The sequence below is a fragment of the Dendropsophus ebraccatus genome, chromosome 1, assembly GCF_027789765.1.
Source record: "Dendropsophus ebraccatus isolate aDenEbr1 chromosome 1, aDenEbr1.pat, whole genome shotgun sequence".
In the NCBI taxonomy this organism is placed as follows: domain Eukaryota; kingdom Metazoa; phylum Chordata; class Amphibia; order Anura; family Hylidae; genus Dendropsophus; species Dendropsophus ebraccatus.
This window is the reverse complement of record NC_091454.1, coordinates 76800807-76823660: the sequence shown is the minus strand read 5'-3', so window position 1 is coordinate 76823660 and position 22854 is coordinate 76800807. Positions and strand designations below refer to the sequence as shown.

Sequence of the window (22854 nt, the reverse complement as noted above, 5' to 3'; positions counted from 1 at the left end):
GGCCATTCCGTCTGGCGGAATGTTTCTTAGGCCATTCCGTCTGGCGGAATGTTTCTTAGGCCATTCCGTCTGGCGGAATGTTTCTTAGGCCATTCCGTCTGGCGGAATGTTTCTTAGGCCATTCCGTCTGGCGGAATGTTTCTTAGGCCATTCCGTCTGGCGGAATGTTTCTTAGGCCATTCCGTCTGGCGGAATGTTTCTTAGGCCATTCCGTCTGGCGGAATGTTTCTTAGGCCATTCCGTCTGGCGGAATGTTTCTTAGGCCATTCCGTCTGGCGGAATGTTTCTTAGGCCATTCCGTCTGGCGGAATGTTTCTTAGGCCATTCCGTCTGGCGGAATGTTTCTTAGGCCATTCCGTCTGGCGGAATGTTTCTTAGGCCATTCCGTCTGGCGGAATGTTTCTTAGGCCATTCCGTCTGGCGGAATGTTTCTTAGGCCATTCCGTCTGGCGGAATGTTTCTAAGGCCATTCCGTCTGGCGGAATGTTTCTTAGGCCATTCCGTCTGGCGGAATGTTTCTTAGGCCATTCCGTCTGGCGGAATGTTTCTTAGGCCATTCCGTCTGGCGGAATGTTTCTTAGGCCATTCCGTCTGGCGGAATGTTTCTTAGGCCATTCCGTCTGGCGGAATGTTTCTTAGGCCATTCCGTCTGGCGGAATGTTTCTTAGGCCATTCCGTCTGGCGGAATGTTTCTTAGGCCATTCCGTCTGGCGGAATGTTTCTTAGGCCATTCCGTCTGGCGGAATGTTCCTTAGGCCATTCCATGTGGCATACTTTTTATTTTCACTAATTTGAAAACTATTATATAAAAACTGGTCCTGCAATGAAAGTTACATATAGGCTACATAATCAGCTGTATGACATATAGTTGGATATATCTGACCTAAACAGTTTATACATTGGGAAATTTTCCAGTGTTAACATAATGAAGAAACAATGTGCGAAAACAACCTTAAGAAGAATAAATCAATGCAATGATGATAAAGTTGGAAAATTAGATTAATTTAGTTTTTTTCCTATCTGTAATATGGCTATACAGTGTTCTAAGATACTTCTTATATTGGCTGTATATATTGTAGAATACTTTTTGTTTGCGTATAGAAGCAAATGATTATGACAGAAATACATTTACAAGTAAAACACAATATTTTACATATGTAATCTGCTTGTCACATTAGGCACCCAGTATCAGAACGGTCAAGGCTCATGAGTATCAGAGATTTGGCTTCATTACTCCAGTTAGACAGAAGTGTGCTTAGACCCACTCCCTGTTTTTTCATTAGCCTGTATGTTGATATGACAAGAAGTACTGAAATGTCTTTAAAGAGGTTATTCAGCGTGAACAATTCTTTCAAATCAACTGGTTTTAGAAAGTTATATAGATTTGTAATTTACTTCTAATTAAAAATCTCAAGTCTTCTGTAGGTATCAGCTGCTGTATGTACTGCAGGAAATGTTGTTTCCTTTTCAGTCTGAAACAGTGCTCTCTGCTAACATCTCTGTCCAAGAGCGGAACTGTCCAGAGCAGGAGAGGTTTTCTATGGGGATTTGCTGCTCTGGGCAGTTCCTGTCACAGACAGAGGTGGCAGCAGAGATCACTTTGTCAGACTGAAAAGAAAACAACATTTACTGCAGGACATACAGCAGCTGATAAGTATAGGATGACTTGAGATTTTTAAATAGAAACAAATTACAAATCTATATAGCTTTCTGTAACCAGTTGATTTGAAAGAGAAATATTTTTGCTGGATAACCCCTTTAAGCCCTTATTCCCACATGGAAGGTACACGGCAGACAGTGTCTAAAACTGTGTGTGATTTGTGGGGCTGTGTCAGTACAGTTCTGAAAAGATTTAAACATGATGCCAGGAATGCCAAAAATGTTTAAATGTTGGGGGTACTGTACTAATATAGCCGGTCTGCAATTCAGCCACACAGCTTCACGCTCCATAGCTTCTGTGGAGCATGGGAATAAAGCCGTAGACTCCTTACAGGGATTTTCTTGGCAAAATACACTAATAAGCTAGTGTGTTAGTAACCTGAACAGCTTATAGGCACTGGTAAGGACAAGATTCAAATATAGAAAAATGACAGTTTAATTTAGGAATAAGCTGATGACAAGTCAGCTGATGACAAAAAAACATATAGGGGGGCTATATTAACAGCTGCTGCTGCCCTAGGCACTAAACCTGAAGACGCCCCATCTTCACGCACCTATTGGCGATACCAGACATGACCAATACCACCATACCCCCCACCCCCCTGGAAAAGACACCAGATTTACTGGCAAGTCTGAACGGGAGGAGGGAAACTAAAAAAATGAAAAACAAAAAAAAATAGTTTTTTCTGTCCCCCTGCTCCCTGGTGCTGCCCCCCTGCAAAGTGCTGCCCTAGGCACCGGACCACCAAAAAATGACAAGCGTGTCGAAAAGACTTGTAAAATTGACAAATGATAGAAATGATGACATTGTTTGCTCCTCTGTCATAAGTAACCATTGTGCAAGACAAAATCTTAGCTGCTTTTTTGTGACCTGCTGATATGTTCTGTCCACAGTGTGTGCGCCATAGTCATCCCCTGGAACTATCCATTGATGATGCTTGCCTGGAAGAGTGCAGCATGTCTGGCTGCAGGCAATACTCTTGTTTTGAAACCTGCCCAGGTACTTTATCTTCTGTTTATATGAAAGCATGTTTACTATAGATTCTGTGCATACCTATATTTACCTTCTCTATATGACCGAGGTATGTGGGCCCCCTTCTGAATATTGAGTTCATGTGTTTTAGTCACACCTAATGAAAACAGGTGGATAAAATGAAGACACAGCCGTGCAATCTCTATAGACAAACATTGGTAGGAACGGTACTGTATATTTTTAAGGATGTGTTCACATCAAAATGCAATGTAAATGAATCATATAATTTGAGTAATTGATCATTTCCTTGCATTACTGATTTTTTTTATTGCAGCAATTAATTATTATAATGCAGTGACACTCCAGTGTGTGTGAACATACCTCTACTGACAAGCTTAGTGACATGCAGCAGTGTAATGGCAAGCCACAAGTTGGCTCATAAGATTTTTGGTCTGCTAGCTTTGGCCAGTTAAGTGTTATTCTAAAGTGGAAGTGCAATTCAAGGTAGCAAGGCAACCATATTAATCCTAATGCAATTGTCAGGCATAAGAATACCTCTGGCCATATAGTTGTTTCTGTCTGTCTATTCATCCATCTACCTGTATTTAAAATAATTTAACATATTTTTAGGAGTCAAAACATAAAAAAGAATCTTAATAAGAACTAACACCTAATCTAGTCTGTGTGTGTACAGTTTGGTGCTGCTATCATATTAATACCTACTTATTTCAGGTGACTCCATTAACAGCTTTAAAATTTGCAGAACTTGCGGCCAAAGCAGGTGTACCCAAGGGTGTTATCAATATCCTGCCTGGATCAGGTAATTCATATTTTATTGTAAGTAGATTAAAATACCTAGTAACGGGTACATATTCTATCATATTACTAAAAAGCCTTGTTGTTCTTATTAAAAGAATAAGGATAAAAGTTAGTTTATTATTTTTATTAGTAAAATATAAAATATTTAAAGGAACACTTGTTATATACCTGTCACAAGTAACCATCCGGTGCTGTCGTAGCCAAGCCAAACACTATAGTTCATATTAAGTGGGCATCACAACCTTTCGTCTGTCAGCTTTATGTTGAATAGGAAGACCCAGTTTATGTCCTATAAGATTCCACACCCACTCCCTTGTTATGATCTTCCTCCTTATCCATTTTCCCTGATCCTGGTTAATCTGTAATTTGATAAGATTGGAGGAGCCTAAATTTAGAGACTGGATGTCTAGGGGCTCACTATATATCTGGAAGACCTGATTTACCTTTGAGACACAATGTAGGGCCTCTGGAGAAAGATGACAGACTCAGCTTTCCTTCACATAGATCGTGTTAACTCTTACACACAATTCGCTAAACCTCCTTCCAATGTTTTGGGCCCTATTCCACAGTAACGATAATCGGCCGGATCTGCCCCATTCGGCCGATTATCGTTCGGTGAAATAGAGAGAACGATCAGCCGATGATCGTGTCATCGGCTGATCGTTCATTTAGGGCCATACCTAAAATCATCGTTCCCCCACCTCGCATCGCTATGGTTGAATAGCGGTGCGCGGCGGGCGACCGACAATTTGAGAAGCAGCAACATCATACATTACCTGTCCAGGCTTTTTCTCCGCGCTGTCTTCATCCCCGGGTCCCGCGCGCTCTATCTTCAGAATGGCCGGTCAGCTGACGGAGCGCTCAGCCAATCACAGGCCGGGACTGCCGCGGCCTGTGATTGGCTGAGTGTGGCCTGTCAGCTGACCGCCCATTCTGAAGATAGAGAGCGCGGGACCCGGGGATGAAGACAGCGCGAAGAAGACCTGATAGGTAATGTATGATGCTGCAAGGGCTGCAAGGACATCGGTAATGATGTCCTTGCAGCCCTCGCTCAACGATCATCGGGCCGTGGAATAGGCCCAGTAAACGAGCGGCGATCTAGCAGATCAACTTCGTGTCTAATTTACTAGAAATGGGCTGGGCCAAAAAAGGTAGAGGATAGCAGATTTTTGGGAAGTAAGACACCTAGTGGAAATATGGTATGAATAACCTAAGCAATCACTTAAAGGGAAGCTGTTTGAGACAACAATGCCCATTTATTATAAATGCGAGTGGTCGATGACAGACTTGCTCTATCTGTCTTGAATCCCTGTAAACCTGTACACCTGGATATCCAGAACAGAGCCTAAGGCATTATACTAGAGTATATACTATTTCTCTTTCTATTGCATTATTGGAATAACTTTAACTAAACTGTAAAGCATTTACCATATGAATTCTACATTATTTTTTCTTGGCTTATGTAGGAGGGCTAGTTGGACAGAGATTATCGGAACATCCAGATATACGCAAGCTTGGTTTTACTGGATCTACCCCAATAGGAAAGCAGATCATGAAAAGGTATGTTCATTGGTTTGTAGTTCTCATCTATCTACAATTTCCCTTTTTTTTTTTATACATTTGTTCTTTGCTGTTTTTATAGTTGTGCTGTGAGTAATCTAAAAAAGGTGTCACTGGAACTTGGTGGAAAATCTCCTCTTATCATCTTTAATGACTGTGATCTTGACAAAGCTGTGAGAATGGTAAGTATATCTCAAAACATCATTTATAGGTGAGATCATCTGTTTGCTGGGTAAAATAATAGAATAGAGACATTTAGAAATGACACCTTTTCAAGTGTGCACAGAAAGAGATTGTGCCCATATTGCAATACTAGATTTCTTTCCGTGCTGCAAATGTGCACTGTGATAATGCAGTCCTCTCAGAACAAAGCACCCCACAGAAATACAACAATAACACATGGCAATTTTATTAAAATAAAGCAAATCTTATTACCCAATACAAAATGCCAAAATGTGTAAGTTTTCCTGTGTTTTGCACAAATGTTAGAACATTGTGCAAAAATTTACAGTGTTGTACAAAAATAAGTGACTTTTTAGAGTAGTTTTCTGGTGAAAGCATTGATGGCATTGGTGAAGTCCTTTTGTGGCACAGGAGGACATTTTTTAGGGCAGAATCTAACATGTAGTTTTTGATCACAATATGGCTAAACATAACATTGCTTCCAGTTGTAAGGGATCAACTTCAGTATTTTCAGTGTTAACTGGTGTCAATCTTCTATGTTTCTATGTTACAGTTAGGAAACACATAAGTTGTTTAATACTTCCGTTTTCTTTATATATCCACTCCTGTATTTAGCGCCAAAAACTGCTTGTGTGATTCCAGTCTGAGGCTATGTTCACACAACATATCAGACCGGCCATCGCGGTCGGATGATCCGTCCAGCCGCAGAGCTCTGATGTGGGCGCATCAGCGTTCGCCCGCATCAGAGCTTCCCATAGCGCACAGTGAAGTGAGCGGCCGGAGCCGCTCACTTCACTGTGTGAACTGACAGGTCTTTCTGCTGCCGGAATTCACTGAATTCTGTCCGCATAAAACTGACCTGTCACTTATTTGTGGCCCCGTATGGTATCCCGGCCGGAGCGTATACGATGTGCATACGCTCCGGCCGGGATCCCATATCAGATAAGGTTATGTTGCGCTCCACAAAAAGTACGGCCGTTGTTGCCATTTTACGTAATGTGAACAGAAGGGTCCATTCACACATACAGAATCTTCTGTTAAGGGTATAAACCCACACACCGTATATGCAACAGATATGCAACAAATACGCAGCAGATTTGTTGGTACAGATTTGATGCTGTGTTCAGTTATTTAGATCTAATCTGCTGCGATTTTGCTGCGATTTTGCTGCGAGTTTGCTGCGTATCGCAGCAGTAAATACGCTGCATATACGGTGTGTGGGTTTATACCCTAAATCTTAGTTACATTGATATTTTTGCACCATCAAATCGGTTGCAGATCCTGTACATATTAAATATATCCCTAATTTGTATTTTCTCAGCTGAACGGCTGTACAGAAATAGAATGCTCATTGTAATGTGTCTCTCATGGCCATTGGTTACGCATTCTTTTTATTTATTATTTTTACAGGGTATGGGAGCCGTATACTTCAACAAAGGTGAAAACTGCATTGCAGCTGGTAGACTTTTTGTTGAAGAATCTATTCATGATGAATTTGTTAAAAGAGTGGTAAGTGTACATTTAAATACCATCAATGTACATCCTTCCCTAACCCTCTTTTTAGATGGTATCGTAAAACAAGGGGGGAGATTTATCAAACATGGTGTAAAGTGAGACTGGCTCAGTTGCCCCTAGCAACCAATCGGATTCCACCTTTCATTTTCTAAAGAGTCTGTGAGAAATGAAAGGTGAAATCTGATTGGTTGCTAGGGGCAACTGAGCCAGTTTCACTTTACACCATGTTTGATAAATCTCCCCCAAGGTGTATATACTTCTAATAGGCTTAGTTGCTGTTTAGACCACAGTTTACATGATATACACCAAAATTATTAAGCATCACATTTGAAATCATATTATGACAGCAAAATTAGGTCCTACACAAAGGAAAAGCTAAATGGTAGACTTGCCTTTCTTGTGTATAATGAAATTGTAAAGTAAGAAATTTTGTGTAATAAGATAGATATATGGTAGATGTATATGGTTCCGTGTCTCCACCCGTATCATATAAACATAGAGAAGAAAACTAGGAAAGTAAATCACGGTAGTGGTAGACAGATAACAGTGGTAGTCAAATAACAGACTGAGTTTATTTAGATATAAAAATAACAAACTGATTAGTCGTAGCAGTGACAAACAGTATATCACGGCACCACAAAAGTATATTGAAAAAAGGAAGAGAATCCCTCTACCAGACTGGTTAGGTCTGATACGTAGGGGAGGGGGGAGGGGGGGGGAGAGGAGGAAAAAGTTAAGGGTGTGAGGTCGGTAGTAATAAATACTGATTCACCCTGCCTCACTAGGTAGGAGCCGCTAGAGTCAGGCATCCCCTCCAACTAGCGGAACTGTCCCTGCACTCGGTGCTAAGGTCGGGTAGTTCCACTTAGTCCAAGTTAAGAAGTCATATTATGGATATAGCAGAGAAGGGAGATATATGTATGTTCGCTTTGTCCACTATGGTTCCAGTATAGATGTACTGGCTTTGTCCACTGGTGTCCCGACGCGTTTCCCCTCCTTGTCTCAACCAGTTGTGGCGGGAACATGGAGGTTCATCTGGGAGGATGTGGACTTCTTAGGGTAATCTGAATGAGAGAGAGGAGTATAAGTCCCACCCCTCGGTTCCACTATGATGTTATGGTCTATGTTATAGGTGTTTATCTGAGTTACCTCGTAAGGGTGCGTTCACACCTACAGGATCTGCAGCAGATCTGCAGCAGATTTGATGCTGTGTTCAGATATTTAAATGAAATCTGCTGCAGAAAATCAGCTGCAGATCCTGTAGGTGTGAACGCACCATTAATGTATATGTCAGGTTGTCCAGATGATAAATGGGTTTTTGGGACAACTCCGTGCTGGTCCTTGTTGGTGAAGGACAGAGTTCCTAGAAACAAAGACATTGAGTCTACAGTGTGCTTAATAAATGCAAGGGTACCCATCTGGAGACAAACTAGATAGGAGAGTACCTAGTGTCCTGTGGACTGAGGGACCTTAGCACCGACTGAGTGCAGGGACAGTTCCGCTAGTTGGAGGGGACGCCTGACTCTAGCGGCTCCTACCTAGTGAGGCAGGGTGAATCAGTATTTATTACTGCCGACCTCACACCCTTAACTTTTTCCTCCTCTCCCCCCCTCCCCCCTCCCCCCTCCCCTACGTATCAGACCTAACCAGTCTGGTAGAGGGATTCTCTTCCTTTTTTCAATATACTTTTGTGGTGCCGTGATATACTGTTTGTCACTGCTACGACTAATCAGTTTGTTATTTTTATATCTAAATAAACTCAGTCTGTTATTTGACTACCACTGTTATTTGTCTACCACTACCGTGATTTACTTTCCTAGTTTTCTTCTGTATAATGAAATTGCACAGCTTTTATTTAATATACACTTATAAGCGGACATACCAGCTGCTAATCTGGGATTTGCTGGACAGAATATAGGCAACTTTTATCAGTGACCGATTTCCCTGGTATTACTGTTTATTATCATATTGTAATTTATTAATAACAGATTTTATATACCTAATGTCTTTATGTATTTCACTCTGAATTAACATTAATACCACTGACAGGTGAAGTTAGGCAACAAGTGAATAGTCAGTTCTTTAAGTTGATGTGTTGGATCCAAGGAAAATAGACATGCATATTGTGATGCTAGATGACTGGGTAAGAGCATCCCCAAAACATCAGGTCTTGTTTACCTCATGCAGTGGTTAGTACCTACCAAAACTGGTCAAAGGTAGGACAACCAGCTTACCCATAGATACCATTGGCTCTTTAATGCGCATGTCGTGTAAAGGCTAGCTGCTTGATCCAATCTTACAGACAAGCCATTGATTATAATATGGGTGGTCCAAGCGGCCGTCCGGACTGCTCATATTATAATCCGCAGGGCCAGCTCCAGGGAATCAATCAATTTCCTTGAAAGGCCTGTGAGCCAGAGTTCGACATGCCTCCTGTATACCAACATGCTGCAATAGGGGCCAAGTAGTCTCAAACCCGTCAGGGTATCCATGCTGATCCCTGGTCACTGCGGAAAGTGCATACAATGGGCAGATAGGCCCAGGGAACAATGATGACAGTAGTAATGAATATACAGTGTGTATATAATTTATAAAATCAGACATTACAAAAATATCAATTTAACCATTAAATCAAACATGAATAAGGAGAGGGATTGAGACAAAAGGGCTAAATTGCTCCATTACTTCACTTCAATGTTCCAGCCATTTTTTAAGATGGGGTATTACTACCTTGGGTGGGACTATGTACAGGGGGATACATTACCTACTGGAGGGCTAACTACGGTAGGATTTCCTATCAAGGGGATACCAACATGGAGGGGCACTCGCCATTGCAGGGGTATAACTTCTATTTGTGCGTGATTCACCAGCAGGAAAAGTGCGTGCACACACGTGTGAAACAACTGTCAATTGTACATAGGAGCATAAAGTAGCGTAATACTATAAATGGGAAAAAAAAAAAGTGAGCAACTCCAATCAGAGAATACATGACCTTTGAGTCACTGGATATAAGACACTGTCATCATTAGTACGGTCTGCAGAGAATGTGTAGCACTGAAATCTACCAATATATGGTCAATGTAAAGGGGAATATTGTCTCTGAATAGTATAGGATTTCAGCAGAGTATAACCTGTCTCCATCCATGCTTGTCCAATACTGATTTAAACGTTTGACAAAGCATTCTAAACATTTTGTAGGTAGAAGAAATTAAGAAGATGAAGATAGGGGACCCTCTGGACAGGTCTACTGACCATGGCCCTCAGAACCACAAGGCACACTTAGACAAACTGCTGGAATACTGTGAAATTGGAGTCAAGGAAGGTGCAACTTTGGTTTATGGAGCCAGACAAGTGCCTCGACCAGGTAAAAAAGATGGTTACTAATGAAGTAATGAATAGAGTTGAGTAAACCTTGAGTATGTTTGGGTTCAACCGCATCCAAACGCTGAAGAATTTGGATGCAGCCCTAGGGAGTCCTGAAAAACATGGATACAGCCTATGGCCATGTTCCCACTGCGTAAAACACTGGCCGTTCTATGACCCGGCCGGGTCACAGAACAGCCAGTACTGCAGTACTTTATTTCTCTTGAATTGGGATTCACCATTGGGATTCACCATAGCACACAATGGAGCGTGCATCTGGAGTTGTGTGAACTGACATGTTCTGTGCTGCCGCTAATCAATGAATAGCGCCGCACAAAACTGACATGTCAGTTTCTCGCGCGGCAGGTTGGAATTCCAGCTGGAGTTTATACTTTGTGTATGCACTGTGGCCGGGATTTCATTCATTCACATAAGTTTTTTCTGCATTAATCACGGCTGTTGTTGCAAATTGCAAAAGTGGCCGTGTTTAAACCCCTTAAGGATCGGGCAAATTTTTGTTTTTGCGTTTTTCGTTTTTTCCTCCGTGCATATAAGGCCATAGCAGTTGCATTTTTACACCTACAGACCCACATGAGCCCTTATTTTTTGCGTTAACTAATTGTACTTTGCAATGACAGGCCTTATTTTTGCATAAAATATGCTGCAAAACCAGAAAAAAAATATATATGCAGTGAAATAGAAAAAAAACCAAAACGCAATTCTCTTTCGTTTTTACGCCATGTGTACTATGGAAAAACTGACATGTTATATATGTTCCTCAAGTCGGTACAATTAAAACGATATGTTACATGTATAACTTGTATTGTATTACCATGCTTATAGCGCTTTTATCCTTGACTGCACATATGCGACTTTTTTTATCGCTTTTTATTACAATTTTTTCTGGATTTGATGCAAACAAAAATGCGCAAGTTTGCACTTTGGAATTTTTTTTGCGCTTACGCCATTTACCGTGAGGGATCATGAATTAAATAAATTAATAGTTTGGGCGATTACGCAGGCAGCAATACCAAACATGTTTATTTATTTATTTTTATTTATAAAATGGGAATAGGGGGGGTGATTTGGACTTTTATTAGGGGAGGGGGTTATTTATTAATAAAAACACTTTATTTTATTTTCACTAACAGTAATTAGAAGCCCCCTGGGGGACTTTATATACCATTGAGATCAATGCTGTGTATATAATAGAGCAATGATCCATCAGATTGGTGCTCTATTATAATGGTCTGCTGCAGACCATCTACATGCATTGCCGAGTCGGGATCAGTGTCACTCTGAGCCCTGGCTGGCTCATTAGCAGGGATCTCCCCTCCGCGATCACATCACGGGGGGGGGGGGGGGGGGGGGGGGGGAGAGATCCCCCACTAGACACCAGGGACAGGGGGGCACAGTCACTATTCGACTACTCAACTATTTGACAGCTGCATTTGAATAGTTAATTAGCCGGCCACGGCGATCGGCCGCGGTGGCTAAGACCTGCGGTCCCTGGCTGCACATAGGAACAGGGGACTGGGGGCTGCAGAGAGGGCTCACGCCGGGAGCCCTCTCTAATCCCCCTTAACGGCCGCATGACGAGTATACCCATTACCCATCATGCAACCTTAAGGGGTTAAGCAAAAGATACGTTATGTGAACATGGCCTATGGCTGTATCTATGTTTTCCAGAACACCCTAGGGCTGCATCTGTTTTTTTGAACAGACGTCATTTTGGCGCCAAAATGTAGCAGTTTTATGCAAAATTTTAATAAAACTGCTGCATTTTGGCACCAAAATGAAGTCCATGAAACGGCCAAAAAATTACAGTGTGTGAACTTAGCCTATGGCTGTAACCATATTTTCCAGGGTTCCCTAGGGCTGCATCCAACTTTGCCACCGATTAGTCAAATGCCGAGGGTTTTGGTTCACACACACCCGAGCATACTCAAAGTTCACTTATCTCTAGCTAGTAGCCCTAAGGATACAATAGGGAATTGCTTAATTTTGCCTTTAGAGGTAAATTGTAATTTTTTTAACTATTTTAGGTTTTTTTATGGAACCCACTGTATTCACAAATGTGGAAGACCATATGTACCTTGCACAAGAAGAATCCTTTGGACCAGTAATGGTGATCTCCAAGTTTAAAGATGGGTACGTACTTTTAGTTTAATTACACTAAGACATATTGGAACGTTATGTTGTATGATATTGAGGCCATGTGACAATCAGAGCGGGACTTTTTTCTTGTGGTCCTGTGTATGACTACCTTTAGGCTTTGTTCCAACTATGGAAATGTGCAGTCCTATATTGGGGAAAGGCAGATGTCTATTGATGGCCACTAATAATAATCAATTCCTTATTAGTATCTGATGTAGCAGGCATTGGACCCCCATAATAAAATATTGATGGCCTATCCGTAGAATAGGGTCAGTCAGTTATAGAATCCTGGAAAACCCCTTTAACCTAGGGGGCACCAGACAGATTTAATCTGACATGTTTTTTCCCCTCACACAGTGATATAGACGGAGTACTGGCACGAGCTAATATGACAGAATATGGGCTAGCTTCTGGAGTTTTTACAAGAGACATTAGTAAGGCCATGTATGTAAGTGAGAAGCTGGAAGCGGGAACTGTTTTTATCAACACCTACAACAAAACTGATGTTGCGGCACCATTTGGAGGATTTAAACAGTCTGGATTTGGCAAGGACTTAGGTAAATATTTCATGAGCTATTAGATCATTTCTCATCAAAAACTATATCTAATGATACACTTTTCTGTAAGTTCACTTTCCTGTGTTGCATACAGATAAATGTTTATAGACCTAGGCCGATGATAATGACAGCTTTCTTTAGTACTTATCATTTCTTGGTTATTATAAGTTATTTAAATTACATTTAGTAACAGTTTCTTTATTTTACATGGGTGTAACTTATGCCTTTTTTTTTTTTTTTAATTATGCTTTATTTTCCATTTTAAATACCAGCAAAAACCATAATTCACACAGAACAGAATCACATAGTAATAATAAATCACCCCTTCCCCCCACCCACCTCCACACCACCCCCCAAAAGAGAGAGAGAGAGAAGAAAAACAAAACAAAAACACAACAACAAACAAGCAAGAAACAAAAAACAAAAACACTATCCCCTTTCGAGGAGACCGGACATCCCAAACCCCCCTCTCTAAATCTCATTAGTCGGGAAAGAACCCAACAGCGCCCTTCTGCAATCAATTTCCCCAGGGTACCCAACTTTTTGCCTAAGGAATTCCAACACTTTTTCCCAGAAGGCAAAAACTCCCGGATAGTCCCAAAGTAAATGTAGGAACCCCGCTTGAACTCTGCCACATCTAGGGCAATCGTCGCAACTTCTACAGCCCATTCTGGCCAGACTCTGCGGGGAGTAGTCTAGCCTATATAAGATTTTCACTTGTGTTAGTCTATGTGAGAAATTTACTGATGGCACCCTAACATTACTAACCGCGGAGTCCCATTCCTTATCTTCCAATGGGCGTAGAACTTATGCCTTTAAGTGTTTCAACAAAACACTTTCCCTATCGTCCCATTGGCATCACAAGGCATATGTTGTGATGCCAATGGGTCTCAGGGAAAACAAATTAACATAATAGTTTTCGCTTCTAATATTTCCACTATTCAAATTCTTGAAGTTGACGCTTGACATTCAATGTATTTTATGCATTTACCTATGGTAGATATGAGTGAAGTAACTTTAACCACACTGCCTTACTTATCTTATGAGAAACAGATCAGGGAGACCAGCCAAACAACAACACTGCCGGCTGCTAGTGAAAGCACTCAATGCAGTGAAGTCCTAGGTGCATTGCCCCTAACTTTAACCACACTGCCTTACTTATCTTATACCATACCACACCACAAGGTTGCAGACGCAGTCGCAGGCTTCAGAGCTGAAATCTTTCTTTATTTCTTACTCACTGTGTGTATAAAGCTTGCCCTGAGGAGAAGTATTAAACCTGTCTTTGTTTTTCATCTTGATGGTAACTATGGATTCTAATGCTGTGTATTTCTTTACTACAGGAGAAGAGGCACTCCACGAATACCTCAGAACAAAAGCTGTCACAGTAGAGTACTAAGCATTTCTATGCAGCCACATATCAGTAAAAATCACCATGGAGGTATTTTCTTTGTGCGGTCCTCTTCACAATATCAAGAACTGTATACTGGAAATGGTAGAACAATGGAAACCACGTGCCTATACCATCACTTTCATACAGCCTTTTCATGTGACACCTTTTCCTTCATGGAAACATGATATATGCAATCTTTTAGTCATTACAGGGATTGTTTTCTTCACGTTCTAGTGGGAAATGTACCTGCTGTAAACTTGATAGCAGGGCTATTGACACGCTGATTGTATGTACTGTACTAAGCAAACATAACCCCATGTGCTGTAAAGTGTCCCTCAAGTTATGACAGGTATGTTGCAAAACAGACATAGGAACTACCTTAAAAGCACATTCACAAATACAATTTCCATCAGTCTTTTGGTCAGTATTTTTTCAACCAAAACCAGGAGTGGAACTGATAGGGCAAAATTATAATGGAAAAATTTGCACAGTTTCTGTGTTTTTATCCCACTCCTGGTTTTGGTTAATAAAAAAAACTGACGAAAATACCATGTGTGAACATAGCCTCAATGTGTTTTTATTTTATATTGTATTACTAAATTTGCTTACCGTAATTTCCTGCTAAAATTATTGCCTGGTAACAATTGAAACAAATGGGATCAGCTGTATGCAATAGCTCTCTTCTATGGTGAGTCGACAAATACCTCAAGGAGAAGATATCGCTTGAAGATATCGCTTTATGATGTCCGTATTCTCAAATAGGACATATAAGCAGGGGCTGTCCAGCTGGCACAAACCCCTTTTTGAAAGTTTGTGTTTTGTATCAAACAATTGAAACATTGATCTGTTATCGGATATATTAAGAAAATGCTTTTACAGGTAATTCCCAAGCATTTAATAAATATTTGCTACAACTGGACGAACAGGTTATTCTCTAAGGCCAATTAGATAGGATTGTTGAAGAAGATAGTTATCTGTGACAACACAGACCCCTGAGGCCAGGCTCACACACAGTAAAATAAAAGCTAAATAAGACCGTAATTTTAGATGAAAATAAAATAATATGTGAATAGATGATAAAAAACAGCTTTATATTGCAAAAGCAGGTCGTAAATAACGAGCATGTTCCTTATTTGGATGGCCCTAATAAATTACGGATGTTATTTTATGCGGTGTGCACTGCTGGCCCATTTCCTATTGACTTCAGTGAAGCACATCATTAAATTGAAAATGATGACTGTATTTTACAGTGTGAACATAGCCTAAATCTTAAAGGGGTTTTCCAATTTAAGGGAACAAGTTTAAGATCAGCAGGAGGGTCTGACCTTGTTGCCCACTGGGGATCTTTCTATCGGTGACCTGGCTCCTTTATTATGAATCGAGCTGCAGGTCACAGTACTGCTCTAGGCTCTTTCCAGCAGCTCCATAGAAAATGAATCCTAGGCACGCTCATTCATGATAATCTTCCCCTGTAGAAGAGCCAGGCATCAGCTGACTAACAAGCAAATGCTTGTTTGTCTGATGATTTGGATTTTTTTTTTTTTGTTTTATCTAAAATTTAAATTATTGGCCACACATTGCCCTCTGTAAACAGGTAATGTCTCGCTGACAATGATGAAGTTAAAAGGCCACCTTTTAAAGGCTCATCAGCTGAATGTTGATCTATGTTGGCCTAAGAGTGCCTCTAGGGTATGTTTGCACATGTTTGAGGTGTATTTTAATTGATAAATTGCTACAGTTTATTAATGCATTCACATTGCATTTTCTTTGTTACTGCATGTGTGAACACAGCCTTAAGAGTGTCTACTCTATGACACACATAGTTTATGCACTCACTACTGAGCTTCTGTAAAACCCACAAGTTACTTATCAGCCCATGTTCTCATCATGCTTTGAGAACTCTGTATTCATGGGCAGTGTTAAATTACAGGTGGAATTTTAGCCAGCTTATGGGAGGGATGCCTGCCCCAACCCACCCAATGACTCATCCTGCGACATCACATTCACTGGAAGGAACAGGAATTCAGAGCAAACATGACACCACAGAGAATAAATCACAGGCAGAAACCCGGCCTGAGGACAGAAACAGCACTGGAAATAATAAAATGTTTGTCCAGGACTTTTCAATAAACCTTAATTTAAGTTTCATCTTTTCAATTGGTTGGCCACTTGGTGGAAAGATAAGCAAAGATAGCCCATTGCACTGTGGACCTCAGTTGTTTAGTAGTTTCTTTGCTCCCAGGATACAGTCCTGTATTCAGCGCAGTGCTTCTCTGACCACAGACACCGTAATTGATGGAGACTGAATGCACCGTCTTTCCCTCGTCTGCTTTTGTGTAAGCAGGACAAGGTCCTAGCAGGTCATGCAAATATCCAAATCTTGTGTTACATAAGGAGAAGGAATAGTTAGAACTTCTTGAATGCAACACAGCTCTAATCCACATGCAGCAACCAAAACCAGCAAAAGTGTATGAGCGCTGAAGGAAAAATAAAAAAGTGCTTTCTTACATCTTATGACTTATGTTTAGAAATTGTTTGTGTCGTGTTTATATGCACTTATGCTCCCAAACGGAAAATATTCCTCCTGTTGCCATTGGCTACATCCAGCAAAGAGCACATTCATGCAGAGATTGCACAGTATGGGTCTCTACTTTTCCTATTTAGTCCTCTTTAAGCAGAGAAGGAATGATCCGATCACCGTGGCACTCCAATGCTTTGTAATACTGACAACATTGCCCTGAGCTGTTGTGCTGCTGTTATCTCACATTGTACTTACTGCATCTTCCTTATCTGTAATCCAACAGCACCAGCATGGGAATGGTGATAAAGAAAAGAGCGTAAAGGCCACATTACAACAAGCCATAATCGGCCAATATCGTTTGGTGTAATAGTACATGTTAAGGGTGCCTTTACACAGAGAGATTTATCTGACAGATTTTTTAAAGCCAAAGCCAGGAATAGACTATAAACAAGGAACAGGCCATAAAGGAAAGCCTGATATTTCCCCCCTATTAAAATCCATTCCTGGATTTGGCTTCAAAAATCTGTCAGCTAAATCTCTCTGTGTAAAGGCAACCTAACAAACCATGATCAGCTGACATGCACAATATGTTGTGAAAAATCATGATCACGTGAGCAATGGTCTGCAGAGTCAGTCCGTGCAATAAAAGAGGCTGCAGCAGACTGCCTCTGAATTCAATGGGCAGCCTGGACAATCTAAAAATGGTCCAGGCAGCCCCTCCTGCTGCCTGTGCATGTAATAGCAGCAGTAGCGAGGGAGGGAGGGGGGGGGAGAAACAGCTGAAAAGTTAATACACTCCCCTACAGGTAGAAAATTGGTGCTAACCTTTTATTCTTCAGAGGGTATGTGGAAGTTATGTAAATGTCTCAGACCGCTCCCCAATGCTGATAAAGATTAAAGACTGTTACAATAGAAGAATGGGGTTGAAATTTAATCCTCTTTGGTTATGGAAGAATTAGAAAGTAGTATTGGAAAAAATACAGCATTGGGATTACATTGGAGTGGGACATTTTAAAGCTTTCTTGGGGGCTCTTAGTAGAGAAGATTAGGAAAAAAAGAATTATGAAAACATGACTGATTTTGTCCAAGAACAGCACCCCACTTGTTCTCAATTTGTGTGATATAGCAGCTCGGTCCCATTAAAGTGATTGGAGCTAAGTTGTAATACCATAAACAACCTGGGGCCTGGTGCCAGCTTAGTTTTTCTAATCTGAGATAACCTCTTTTAAGAAACAGAAGCCCAGGTAAAAGGAGGAAAGAAGGTGAAGAATAGATTTCTTAAAAATATGGGAGACTGCAGTAGAAAGATACAAAGAAGCTTTGAAACAAAAGGCCCCAATTCTCTATTTCTTATCAGGTCAGACTATTTCTAGAAAGTAATGGACCAGGAAAGTTCCTAGCAACCATTATAAAGGACAAGAGGGAACAAAAAATGACTTCAGCAATATTAGGCTGGGTTCACACTGCGTTTTTGCAATCCGTTTTTTTCATCTGTTTTTTTGCAAAAAACGGATGCATTTGTATGCATCCGTTTTGATCTGTTTTTCCATTGACTTCCATTGTAAAAAAAACGGATCAGTTTTTTTAGACTCACACAAAAACGTAGCTGACACTATTTTTGTGTCCGTTAAAAAAACGGATCCGTTTTTTTTTTTTACAATGGAAGTGAATGGAAAAACGGATCAAAACGGATGCACACAAATGCATCAGTTTTTTGCAAGAAACGGATGAAAAAAACGGATTGCAAAAACGCAGTGTGAACCCAGCCTTAAACAAAAGCGGAATTGGTAGGAAAACATTAAAGAATCAGAAATATTTCCATGAGGATCTATATCGCTCACCAACAGAGGTAGGGGGAAAAAATAATGAAATATGTAATTGTGAGCTTCCAAAATTTGCACAATCCTCTAGAAATTCTTGAAGCAGATATTGTACCTGAAGTAGTTTGCAAGGTGATTAATGGCTCTAATGTCTAATGCATCTGGAATGGGGTCTACCATTCACAATTTAAAAAGACTATGGTTGTATTTTAGTACCAAAAGTAGTCACTTTTATTAAGGCTGTTTTTCGTCCTGAGCCAGACTTAGTCGCTATGGCAGAAACGGTGGTAAGATAAAGGTCAGGTGTGGTTTGCAATTAAAGGGGTACTCCGTGGGGGGGGGGCTTTTTTCCAATCTGGCCGGGGAGGAGGTGGCTGAGGGCAACGATGTCCACTCACCTCCCAGCGGCGGGTCCCGTATCGCAGCGCTCCGGTCCCCGGCCGCTTCCTGGTCAATGGCGCGGGCTTGAGACGTGACGTTTCAAGTCCGCTCAAGCAGTCAGTGACGAAGGCGGGATCCCACCTCAGTCACTGACTGGCTGAGCGGACTTGAAACGTCACATCTCGAGCCTGCGTCAAGAGACCAGGAAGCGACCAGGCAGCTGGGACTGGAGCGTAGTGATACGGGACCCACCCCTGGAACCAAGGAGGTGAGTTGACGTTGTTGTCCTCATCCACCTCCTTCCGGGCCAGATCAGAAAAAAGCCCTCCCAGCCAGAGTACCCCTTTTAAGCTTCATTTACTTCAATGAAACTAAGTTTTAAAACCCAACAAAACTGGAGACAAGAGTGGTGCAAAAGTGGCCATGTTTTTGTAGCGCTGGATAACCCCTTTAAAGCATTTTAAAAGATTGGTGAGATATCTGATCTGAAAATGGAGGAAAATAAGAAGGATTACATAGAAGTTGAAGGGAGGTCAAGCAGTACCAGATATGGAATTATACTTTCTTGCTACGTGCACTAATAAAGTAAAAAGGAAAGGGTAATTTGAATGATACATGGGAATGGTCATAATTTAGAAGATATCTGTGGAGGCAACATGCATTGGTTTCCACTTGATAACGTAATATACTTGGTCTAGGAAAAAGATTAAAGATCTGGCAGAAACTATTAATTCATGCTGCTGTGGGGAATACAACAGTGCTCCATACTTACCTGTCCCACTCTGCTAAAGCTGCCAGATCCCTAGCCTCCCGCTGTCTTCTTTTTGTCAACATCCAGTGAGTTGCAGTGTATTTGAAGTTTTGGAAACCAATACTGTTAAGGCAACATCCTTAAAAAGCCATCCCTTGACCCTACCTCCTTATCCAGCTACCGCCCCATCTCACTTCTCCCCTTTGCCTCAAAACTCCTGGAACAACATGTCTACCATGAACTCTCCTCCCACTTTTCCTCCCATCCAACTCGCTTTTTGACCCCCTGCAATCCAGCTCCCGCCCCCACCACTCCACAGAAACTACCTTAACCAAAGTGGCCAATGACCTGCAAACTGCCAAAGCCTCACGCCAATACTTTGTGCTCCTTCTCCTTATCTTCTGCCTTCGACACAGTTGACCATATTCTCCTCTTACAAATTCTTTCATCCCTTGGTGTCACTTGCTCGGCCCTCTTAGCTCTCCAACCGCACTTTTAGTGTCTCCCACACCACTTCCTCTCCTCATCACCTCACTGTTGGTGTCCCCCCCCCCCCCCAGGGCTCTGTACTCGGGTTTCTCCTCTTCTCCATCTATACCTTTGGCCTGGGACATATCATAGAATCCCACGGCTTCAGGTACCACCTCTCTGGTCTGGGTGTCGCCTCTTTGCTATCTAGGCTTCCAGAATGACTAGCGGCCATATCTTCCACCTTTTCCTCTCGCTATCTTAAGCTCAACATTGACAAACAGAACTAATCATCTTTCCCCCACCTCACCGTCTAATCTATCAATAACTATGAATGGCTGCACTCAGTTCCCCAAGTCCGCTGCCTTGGGGTCACCTTTGATTCTGCCCTGTCTTTTAAACCACATTCAGGCCCTTACCTCCTGCCGCCTTCACCTCAAAAACATTTCCAGAATCCGCTCTTTTCTCACCCCTGACTCTGCTAAACTGCTGGTACATGCTCTCATTATCTCCCGCGTGGACGACTGTAACATCCTCCTCTCTGGTCTTACATCTAACTCCCTTGCTCCTTTCCAGTCTATCCTTAACTCTGCTGCCCAACTTATCCACCTTTTCCCTCTCTTTGCCTCTGCTTCTCCCCTCTGCCAATCCCTCCACTGGCTTCCCATTGCCCAACGTATTCACTTTAAATTGTTGACCATGACATACAAGGCCATCCACAATCTGTCCCCTCCGTTCATCTCTGACCTGATATCCCGCTACCGTCCCTCATGCAACCGCCGATCCTCCAGTTACGACCTTCTGCGCTTCCCCCTTGTTCGCACCTCACACAACCGTCTCCAAGACTTTGCCCGAGTCTCCCCCATACTCTGGAACTTGATACCCCGACACATCCGTGTCTCATTCACCATCAAGTCCTTCAAAAGTAACCTGAAAACCCATCTCTTCAAAGTAGGCTACAACCTATAACAATTCTGCATCACACTTGACTGGCTGCACTTTACGTCCTGTTTCTCATTACCTTATAGATTGTAAGCCCTCGCGGGCAGGGTCCTCTTCCCCCATGTATCAGTCTGCCATTTGCTTTTATGTAATGTGTTTTGATCTTGTATGCTTCCTGTTACACCATCACTTGTATAGCACTCTGGAATTAAGTGCGCTCTATAAATAAATAATAATAATGTGTAGGGGGAGGGATCAAGAAAGATAGCAGTCAGCTACTGGGCAAAGGAGTATTATTAGCAATGCTCCTTGCCAATTACCCCTGTAAGTGTTTCAGCAATCAGTCGAGCTTTGGGAAATCATTCAATCGCATCTATTGGGCTGTGCTAAAATACGTTATCATCCGCAGATCTCCCTGTATAAACAGTGAATGTGCGGCCGACAGCAATATATTTAAATGGCCGCATAAACTATAGTGATCAATAATCCCATATCCCAAGGACCCCAAGGCCATGTTCACACAACAATTTTTAACGGCCTCTATTTAACATACTTTGACGTTTGTCATTGCAATGACGACTGTGGGTACATTATTTAAAGCATAATTCCAGGCTGGGGTGATTTTTGGCAGAGTGCCAGGAAGGTGGGGGATAAAAGTAGTAACATGCTCTCACTTCCCCCACTCCAGAGCTGATGCTGGTATACTGTAGTCTCTGGTCCCCCAGGCACTTCCTGGTAAGAAAGGGGACCTGGGATGTGACGTACTAGGCCCGCTTAGTCAATCAGTAGCTATAGGGGGGTCCCACCTTGGCCGCTGACTGGCTAAGGGCCCTATTCCACCGGACGATTATCGTTAAATCGTTCGAATCTAAACGATAATCGTTCGGTTGAAATGCAGTTAACGATTAACGACCGAACGAGAAATCGTTGATCGCTTTATAATACCTGGACCAATTTTTATTGTTGCTCGTTCGCACTGAATAAGACATTCGGTCGTTCGCAGTAGATACGAACGCAATAGCGAAGAAAAATTATCGCAAATACGATAATAAGTAACGATTATCGTTCCATGGAAATGAGTGAACATTTTCAGGTCTTTCGCAATAACGGTCGTTTGAGATCGTTAAACATTAACGATTATGCGAACGATAATCGTCCGATGGAATAGGGCCCTAAGCAGGCCTGTCACAACCCAGGTCCCCACTCAGATCCTGAAGCGGCTGGAGCGGGATACCGGCAGCAGTGCTGGAGCGGGGGACGTGAGAGCATGTTACCTCTTTTGTCCCCCACCTTCCCGACACTCAGCCAAAGATCAACCCTGGCCGGAATTCTCATTTAAATTGAGCTTGAATGATGGCCACTTTCAACACCCTTTTGGGTGTGGCTATTTTTTTTAAAGCCATTGAATTTTGTATAACAACTTAAAATAACAGCCACCACTAAAGGTCCTCAACATTAATTTGATGGTTGCTGCGTACAACAGCTGTTATTCTATGCATTGTGTGAACTAACGGCCTTTGTTTCCATAGACTTCAATGAAAATCATTGAAGACTGAAAATAATGGCCATTATTTTACAGTGTGTAAATCTCATCTCAGTCTCATTTCTTTGTCCCTGACGGCACAGACTAACATAAATATGTATTTCATTACACTATTTATGTAGTGCAGCTGTATTATTCTAAGCACATGGATGTCCCATTGTTAATTGTGGAACAAACACCTTTTATTTGGGGGCTGCAACACCTGAGGCTGCTCACCAGTGACACTTGATATCATCACAGTTCACAATT

At 41.8% G+C, this 22854-nt stretch overlaps 1 protein-coding gene across 1 annotated transcript in view; it reads left to right on the top strand.

Annotated features, from left to right (window-relative positions):
* The window catches only part of ALDH1L2 (aldehyde dehydrogenase 1 family member L2), a 39062-nt gene extending 24155 nt beyond the window's left edge, over positions 1 to 14907 (top strand). The window contains exons 15-23 of the mRNA XM_069973721.1: positions 2554 to 2659; positions 3365 to 3452; positions 4918 to 5011; positions 5094 to 5193; positions 6605 to 6703; positions 9908 to 10073; positions 12118 to 12223; positions 12587 to 12786; positions 14130 to 14907. Of these exons, the coding sequence (XP_069829822.1) occupies positions 2554 to 2659; positions 3365 to 3452; positions 4918 to 5011; positions 5094 to 5193; positions 6605 to 6703; positions 9908 to 10073; positions 12118 to 12223; positions 12587 to 12786; positions 14130 to 14185 (1015 nt within the window). The 3' untranslated portion in view covers positions 14186 to 14907. The remainder of the gene's footprint in view (positions 1 to 2553; positions 2660 to 3364; positions 3453 to 4917; positions 5012 to 5093; positions 5194 to 6604; positions 6704 to 9907; positions 10074 to 12117; positions 12224 to 12586; positions 12787 to 14129) is intronic.
* The last annotated feature ends 7947 nt before the right edge of the window (positions 14908 to 22854 follow it).